Source organism: Etheostoma spectabile, unplaced genomic scaffold, assembly GCF_008692095.1.
Source record: "Etheostoma spectabile isolate EspeVRDwgs_2016 unplaced genomic scaffold, UIUC_Espe_1.0 scaffold123, whole genome shotgun sequence".
In the NCBI taxonomy this organism is placed as follows: Eukaryota; Metazoa; Chordata; class Actinopteri; order Perciformes; family Percidae; genus Etheostoma; species Etheostoma spectabile.
The window spans coordinates 417,856-426,935 of NW_022605572.1; the positions used below are offsets into that span (position 1 = coordinate 417,856).

General features: G+C 37.4%; 1 protein-coding gene and 1 long non-coding RNA gene across 7 annotated transcripts in view; one reads left to right on the plus strand and one right to left on the minus strand.

The window, feature by feature from the left end:
• LOC116685713 (uncharacterized) overlaps positions 1–366 on the minus strand; it is a 7,815-nt gene extending 7,449 nt beyond the window's left edge. The window contains exon 1 of the long non-coding RNA XR_004331024.1: positions 355–366. This is a non-coding gene — a long non-coding RNA (uncharacterized LOC116685713). The remainder of the gene's footprint in view (positions 1–354) is intronic.
• The window catches only part of abhd18 (abhydrolase domain containing 18), a 25,019-nt gene extending 16,675 nt beyond the window's left edge, over positions 1–8,344 (plus strand). For 3 of the 6 annotated variants that reach the window (XM_032510629.1, XM_032510632.1, XM_032510634.1), the window contains 4 exons: positions 1,097–1,332; positions 3,975–4,108; positions 6,836–6,998; positions 8,228–8,344. In XM_032510629.1, coding sequence (XP_032366520.1) covers positions 1,097–1,332; positions 3,975–4,108; positions 6,836–6,998; positions 8,228–8,285 — 591 coding nt within the window. In that variant the 3' untranslated portion in view covers positions 8,286–8,344. Of the gene's footprint in view, positions 1–1,096; positions 1,333–1,565; positions 1,570–3,974; positions 4,109–6,835; positions 6,999–8,227 lie in introns of all 6 variants that reach the window. The other 3 variants (XM_032510631.1, XR_004331023.1, XM_032510633.1) reach the window with 3 other exon arrangements.
• Positions 8,345–9,080: the final 736 nt, after the last annotated feature.

The window sequence follows — 9,080 nt, forward strand, 5'->3', positions numbered from 1 at the left end:
GACAATATTTCAATTAAATTTTGCTCAATATAATTTTTGATACAACGTAAGATAAATAATAATAAAAATAATAATTTAATTTAACCTAACTTAACTTTATACAAAAGCAGATTGCTTTTGATGGTTTTATTTAAACTCTTAATCCTTAAATAATTAGGCTATGTGAAATTAAAATAAGAAAACAAAAACAATCATTGAATCACTGCAATTTATTTTTAACTTGTTCACACTCCTCCCTTGCGTGCTCTTCATCAGACTCAGATTCCGGTATTTATCTTCGTGCTTCGTCGTGTGGTGGCAATTCAAATTATAATCTTTAAACACAGCAACCTGTGAACCACAAATTAAGCACACGGCTTTACTTTTAATTTCTGTAAAGAAATACTTGGCAATCCACGTCTTGTTGAAAACACGGCATTCGTCATCAGCTTTTCTTTTTTTAGCGTGAGTGGACATCTCGGGGGGGTAACCGGGCATCACTCGTCGCTGTGCACCTTCACTCACAGGTTACGCACTGACATACGTCCATCAATGACACTTTTCAAAATAAAAGCAGCACAGTTGTATTGCACGCACGAGATAGATGTTTTTTTAAATTTATTTTGTAATTTGTGATTGCCGCTGTTCACTTTCAATCACAATCACGAACGCGAATACGTCCCCACGGAAGTAATACAACTAACGCTGTCAAAACAAAAGCAGCACCGTTGTATTGCACACTCAACATAGATATTTTTTTTATTTATTTTGTAATTTATGATTGGCCTCACGCGGGCCGGACAGGGACGCACAAAGGGCCGAATGTGGCCCGCGGGCCGTAAGATGCCCAGGTCTGGTATAGGTGGATTGCCCTGCACTTTGGGCTTAGTTAACAGCTCTTTTGCATATCCAGTGTAAAGAGCCAGAAGCGGGAAGGGACTTAAATATACTTAGAGAGGTTTACATTGTGGCCACCAAAAAAGTACTTTGTAGTCAATTTAAAAAAGAATTCTGCTGGAGAACTGATGCCTCTTACCAAACGCATACATGAACACACATGAGCATTAATAAGTTGTTGTATCTGTCTTTTTTTTGTTGGTGTCACCACTTTCACCAGGCTGACTCCTTTAAAATGGGTCCAGAATTTGCCAAGAATGTGGACTCTTCAGAGAATTTGTTGGTCCTGTCTGGAGATAACAGAGTCTCATTGGGTCAGAACTCCAAGCCTGGAGGGGAAGCTGAGGCTGGACGAGGCCTGTTTATTGGTGGTGGCCTGGAAGGGGACAGTGCTAAAGTAGACCAATTGTTCTCATCCGTGAACAGCAATGGAATGAGCTTGGACACTCTAGCAAGGTAATCAGTTACTCATTGTGAATAAAAATTGCTGAATTATGTTTTTTAAAAACAAATATCTCATACATATTTTAAATATTAACTTTTGCTAAAAAAAAAAACTGTGCTGAAGAGAGTTGTTCAAAACCTTTCTTCTTAGTAAGCTCTGTGCACACAAACAATGTTCTCAATGCTCAAGTCCATGTGTAGAGCACCTGGTGATACTAAAGAGCAAAGTTTCATGTTTTGTCAAGCCTTGTTAGGGTTTTAAAAATAGCAATTTTGATGCCATCATACTAGCACACACCATTAAAAAGGCCATTTGACCAAAAACGAAAATACGCTAAAATATTAAAAGTGGCACTCCGTCCTAAATATGCTTTTAAACGAAAGTTTGACTTGGGTGCATTCAAAAAAAGGCCCTAGGTTGCATTTAGTCAAGAGTTACGCTTTAAAAATAAGTGCTATTTCATCTCCTAGGCACTGACGAGGTACCATTCCGCAAAGGTGCTCAGGCTGACAAAATAAAAGTACATTATATTTAACTTATGTTTCACTTGGGGGAGCAGCTGATATCCAACAAGGAGGGAGCGATCCACCGTTTTCAAGCAGAGAACCAGCCTTGCTGCAACATAAAGAGGATTGTAAGCCAAGACAGCCCAACAATGTCCAAAGCCTTTGACATCACACAAATCTCATCTACATCCTTGTCCTCACTTCGTCAGAGACCTCTGCCAGGTGTATGAGGGAGGTTTTTCCCATCTCTTTAAATCCATCAGGTGCTATTTCCACTGCTTGACATTATATATCCCTATAATATCCCTTATGATAAATGATAAATATGATCGGGGTGTAAATCTCTAGGCACCTCATGATTAGATTCTGATACAGACCGATGTGATTATTAAACAATTGATGCAGCTTGAGGGAAAATATGTATAGTCTCTCTCAGATGGCTCTCAAAGTCTCTGGGGGCCCTGTACGCTGCAGCCACACTGAAGTCTAGAACTGGGTCCTCTATCAACTTAAAATCTCCTCTACAAAAAAGAAATCCTCTGCATTAGGTACATTACCCATCTACATTACACCCCCCCACACACACAGTTTTTTCAGATTCCACAGCCAACACCCCTACATCATTATTTATTCAACAAATGCAGTTCCAGCACTTATCAAATAAAATGTAGGCCTAATCATTGTTCTAGGGATCAGTTGACACCACCACAATCGACATAAGCAATGGCCTAGTGCCAGTAAAAAAGTACTTTGGGCAAGTTGATTGGCCAGTCGGTGAACTGCTTGGGCCAATCGGGGGAAAATTTTATGTTGGACACTGCTAAGTTGTATTGGTTCCAATTACACTTTTTTTACCCAATTACACTCCCTTTGCTTGAACTTGGGGCCTCTCTCAATTTCCAAATTTTGTACCTCCTCAACTCCTCGATCCTCTGGCTTGTGACCTGTAAATCCTTGTCAGCGCGCAAAGTAAAAGGACGTCACGTTTCCTAAAATGTAATTTGAGAAGCAAGGAGGCTCCCTGGAGGAGCTATAATTAACTATGTATCCTCTGCATAAGTCTTTTTATCCATGCCATCATGCCCGGATTGTCCATGAGGGCAAGTGGCCCAGTGCCCAGGGGCACCAACAATATACCACCAGTGGAGGGGCACCACATGACACAAGCTTTAAAAATATTTTTCGTAAATTGTTAAATTACGTGAAAGACCATACATTACTTATTTATGAACACTAATTTCACATTAATAATAATAACAATAATAAAAAATAATTATGAATTATAATAATAATAATGCATTAGAAATAAATCAAGATTACATGACCACTATCACTCCCCTCCCCAGTCTGTCAGAGTTGAGTTGGTCCACAAGTACACGCAAATGTATCATATTTTTTTAGACAGACGGGCCAGGGGGCCTTTGAGGTATAGGGCATCACATTGTCTTAATACGGGAAAGAAAGGGGAAAAGAGAGAGATATACCCACAGATCCGTGGTAATCCACGGTTTGGGCCGGTTGGATCATATAAGATAAATTAACATACTGATTTAATAGCGGGTTGGTGAAATAATACAAAATGAATGAGGAAAATAATATTAACGTTCTCTAAAATAGGAACATAGTAGAGCTGCTGTTGGACAGCTTAATTTGCGTCCCCAGAAAGACGCTGAAGAAACTGCATCTTACTTCATTGATTTCAGAAGCTAAAGGTCTAGTTCTCTTTACTCTGTAATGAGGAATCCGGGATGCCCAAATTGGGAAAGGGCTTCGGTGTTCGTTATTGCTAACCCACGACTAGCATAAATCCAATAACAAAGCACCAATCTCAGATTGGGTAGAGATAATCTACAAAGGACAAAGATTTGCCTGTTGAAACTACGTAATAGATAAATGACCAAAGAAGATGTTTCTCTGTTTTTGTTTCTACTACTTCTGAAGATTTAAAAAACTACTTGGTAAATAGTGTGTCTGGACTGATTCAGAAACGAATACATTTTGTTTTTTGGTATCCCACATAATTTCTTTGCACATTTTGACAAAAAATGTTGTGTGATGTGCTATCACAATCAAATCGAATTACAATGCTATGCTGGAAGCAAATCTCACAATATGTTATTTATTATTTGTTCTATTCTTATTCTAAGAGGCCTTGCAAACAACACACTGCTTGGAAAGAAGACGGATTTTGCCAAATGCTATCGGCCATCATTACATAGAGAGTCTATAAGCTTCATGAAGGGAGTGATGGACGAATGTACACACATGGCCAACTTCTCTGGTAAGTTTATGGTGCAATCACAGATTTACAGGCGATGTTTGTATTCAATTTTATTTATACTATCAATTCATAACAACAGTTATCTCAAGACACTTTACAGATAGAGTAAGTCTAGACAACATTCTATGATTTACAAGGAATTAAGTCCATCCTGGAAGTAACAAATGCGTGGACTAGTTTCTAATTAGTATCATAACAAAAATAGGACAGAGGAAGGCAAATAAACAAGTCCTTTATCAAAAAACAGACCTCTAAACGGCTCCAAACTAATTTACTAAGAATAAATTAATATCAACAATATTCTGTGTTTTGGCTGCTCTTAACACGCAGCTATTGTGGCTATAGAGGATTGCGGCTTAAAGAACAACTTGCAGGTTAGAGACCCAAGTGAATCAATTTGTAGGAAAATTGTGTAGAAACTAGATTTTCTAAATTATTACAATGACATCTAGAGATATTTTTGTAATGACAATTTTATTTTCACATCCAAAAAGACCAACCAGACATGACGTAACAGAAGGGAAAATAATGTAAATGTATGTCATGTGTCCAAGAGACCATGAACAGACAATGATAAGGAGAAATATTGGAAAGTTATTGGTGAGAACCAGTGAAGTTCTGGGCAACTGTATCAGCCTTGACCAGTGTTACCTAATGCATTACAACATTGTAAAGTTTATCACTTAGGCAAGGCAAGGCAGCTTTATTTGTATAGCACATTTCAGCAACAGGGCAATTCAAAGTGCTTTACACAAAATCAGTTAAACAGATAAAACACAAGTAAAAACAGTTAAAAATAACTTATCATGGTCCGTTCAATTTATGAGCCACATGGTGCTAGAGACCAAACAAATCTTGCTGGATCTGAAGCCTATACACCCATTGCAATGGAGTGGACACAATCAACACAGGAACATTAAAATCATGGACAATAAACGTCTGTCATGACGCCATGAAAAACAATAATAATGTGAAAAACAGTCAAATGAACAGACTTTTATCAATTTAAAATCTATCAATACCAAAATTGGTATTCAGCATTGTGGGACTGGGATACATTTTTCTACTGTAAATAAACAATATTGGTAAAAGAAAATGGCTGCCATCAATCAAAGAATTTTGCAAAGTCTGGGGCTTTGCAGGAAATTGGCCATAACTCATTAAGGGTTTGCCCAATCACCATAAAATGTGGAACATGTCATCAGCCCATTGTGAGGAATAGACCTACGCAAAGATTTTGATTTAATACTGCATTAACTGTATTGTTGAAAGATGTGTGCTTGATCTCATCCCTTTTTCAAGGGTACTGAGCATGTGTGTAATTCAGGCCTGTGTGTAATAACAGTTATTGTGAGTTTAAATTGTAATTTCCCCTTGTGGGACTAATAAAGAATACATTATTATTATTATTATTATTATTATTATTATTAAAAAAACCCTCCAGAAACGGCTCTGAAGTTGCTAGCGCTAAACCCACCAGACTCCATTTAAAAAGCAATACTTTAAGCGTGTATAGAACCAGCATATTTTCACATTTAAGTTGGTAAACTATGTGTTTATTTCAACTAAAACTAGAGTTGTGATTGTTGGAAAGTGTGGAAAGTTTTATTTTGTTTTTCTCAACTTTATATGAAGTGTAATTTACGATGCAAAAATTAGTGTGATGGGTAACGCAATGTTGCGGATGTTTTTGTTTAAAAAAATAATCTTATTCTTTAACAGTCAGGTTGGCGTCCTTAGAAGTCCTCCATAATGTTGTCAGACACTTAGAATATTAATCTGAGCCCGTCAGTGGCAAAACAAGCACTTTAGTGAAGGTAAATACAAGCTGGACAATTGCCATATTAACCAACATTGTAGCTTGTTTTGCTGCTGCAGACTGCAGCAATCTCACTTAACACTGGACTTATTTCAAAGATTGTTGTTGCCATCAGTTACTTAGACACAAAAACATAGGAAAATAGGGTCAATGTTAAAAAAGTAGTAGTTAAAAAAATAAAAAATCCAGGCCATTAAGATCCTTCTGTTGGTAAAGAAAGGGTTTGAACCGGTGAATTTCCACTTGCTGTTATATTTATTTTATATATTAAAATTACTGTCTGGTTACCGATTTTTTGCTTTGGCAAAGCAGTCTCTTGTTTTTTCACACCATCCAGCAAAATACCCCTTCTTTCCCCAGTGTGGTGGCTTTTTACCACAAATTTAGGTCCAATGGACTGTCCCTCTGGTCTTTACATAAAAAAATCATGTAGATGTTTCATACAGGTTTCTCGCTGTTTTAGTCATGCAACAGAAAACTCAGATTCTACAGAGCTAGCTAGTTGTCTCAATTTACCCTGAGATCTGAAGAGCAGTTAACCATAGTCCTCATAAATCCACCAGAGTTTCAAATTACAACACAATAAAGAGGAAGGTAACAGACATCCGGCCAAAAGGAGTAGCATCCAGCCAAAAAAATTAAGATCCAGCGAAATTTTTGGCTGCATTAGAGCAATCTCGGAAGTGAAAGATTGTGAATATAGACTACTAAGTTAATAAAAATGATTAAACAACGTTTTAAACTTATTTTCAACTATGGAATCTTACAGCCAGGGTTTTTGCTAGAGGTTTGACATTTTTAGACAGCCAAGATGTAATTTGCTTAACGATAGTGCTCAATATTGTGTTTTCTGAATGATATGTCCTAGTGGCAGCAATAAATGAGATCTGTCCTTCCCTCTGTTCTAGTCCCTGTAGACACCAGCCTCATTATTGTGGTCCAGGCCAAAGAGGATGCCTACATCCCTCGTACAGGGGTCCTCAGTCTGCAAGAGATCTGGCCAGGATGTGAAGTCAGATACCTGAATGGAGGACACGTCAGTGCATACCTGTTTAAACAGAATGTCTTCAGGTAACTACTGACTCAAAGGCCCTGTTCATACACGGCATTAGACGTGTCTCCACATGCCTTGACTGACCACTTGTGATGGATCTCCCTTTCCCACTCCATATGCAAATGACAGTATATACAAAATACATTTTTTTTTTATTGTGTATAAATTTCAGTTCTCACAATAATTATTTAGCATCTTACCAGGGTTGACACAGGACATTTAAGTCTAAAATTTCAAAATAAAGTATTGTGTTGTCTTAAATAACTTTAAACAGATCCTAATTCTTCTACGTCCATCTAATGCTACCTCTAATGCTCATTAAAATGCTCCTGCAGTTCTTTTAGTACAGGCATTTTGTTAAAAAAAGGGTGAATCTCCTACAAATTGAAACAGAAAATCTGACAAATGTTTATTACTCACAAAAGTCCTCTCTATAACATGTAAAAAGAGATCCAAGTGGCGGAAACTATCAATAAAAAAACTACTTCCTAATAAGAAAACAGTCTGAGTATATAACTTGTACACACTTTGTATTTGGTGTTGAAGTACTGCTATTTTGTTGTAAATGGTCAGTACAATGATTTGCTATACCTGTAAAGCCCTGTCACACTTTCATTAATCCTTTCTCTTACCAGTAGCATCAAGTCATGTGTAAAGAGTGACATTACTTGCTCTTGAGTCCGTTTTGTTGTTGTTGTCACATTCAGGTCATATCTGCTGTAGATAAATAACCTTTATGCTTATTCTTGCTAAAAGGAAACTGGCTGTAATTTGGTTAATGTGTTCTCTCAAAGCTTGTCTGTACACACATAACCCTGTAAGATTATTCTACCTTAACAAGTAGACTGGACAGTGTGTGTGAGACAGTGATGAGGCTTCTTGTCAATTGTTTCTTTAGATCACAGGAATATTTTAATCTTATCAATTTAATTGTTCTCAATCAGGATCTCCTGTATTTAGAGCAGGTAGCTTGTGAAAAATATGATTTACAAATGTAAGAAGGCTACAGCTGTTATAAATGTATTAGATACACATTTATCATCTCCTACCTACCGTCTACCTTAATTTATATCAATGGGGTTGGAATTCTAGTTGCATGGGAAAAAAACAATAAAACTTGAGGTGTTCAAATACCAGAGAATTTCACAAACTGCATCATCTTTATACATGGTCTTTTATTTGGAATGCTACATTTTGCTCCGGTGTTGTTGGTTTAGAATTGATTGCATACGTGTTTTATTTCCAGACAGGCCATATACGATACATTTGACAGATTCTGCCTGAAGTATCCCAACCTGCATTAGACATGGCAGACTGAAGTCCTTTACTACCTGTAACAGCACCAGGACCAGTGGCTGGACATTAAAAGCAACGCCTGTCCATAGACCAGAAGCTTCTCTCTCTCACTCTGTCTCTCTCACTCTCGTGTGTGTGTGTGTGTGTGTGTGTGTGTGTGTGTGTGTGTGTGTGTGTGTGTGTGTGTGTGTGTGTGTGTGTGTGTGTGTGTGTGTGTGTGTGTGTGTGTGTGTGTGTGTGTGTGTGTGTGTGTGTGTGTGTGTGTGTGTGTGTGTGTGTGTTGTGTGTGTGTGGTGGTGTTGTGTGTGTGTGTGTGTGTGTGTGTGTGTGTGGGGGGTTTTTTTATTGTCCCTTTGTTTGCTGACGGACAGATTGAGAGTATCTTTTTTGAGATTGTTACTTAGTCTGTCCCTGATTTAAAACCTCTAAAAAATAAAATATTTATAACAAATTTCATTATTAAGCAATTTAATTGGTTCAATCCTTCAGATTTTCATGAATTACAATTATAACAATTTAATTAATATGTATTAAACCCTTCTTTGTAGTACTTTTCATTGTTTGTGGCCATTCCCACAGAGGATTAAAATGGCCTAACTACACGTAAGGAAATCACAGGAAACAATGTTGTATGTCATTTGATTTGATTGATAGCTTCACTGTTTACTCTTCACTCTCTTACAGCTGTATCAGAGCTATGGTAAGTTACTGGATATTAGGGGTGATCCGAGTATCCGGCTGAAATGAGTATCTGGTACGGATAAAGCACTTTTGCCGAGTACAAGTATTATACGAGTAATATG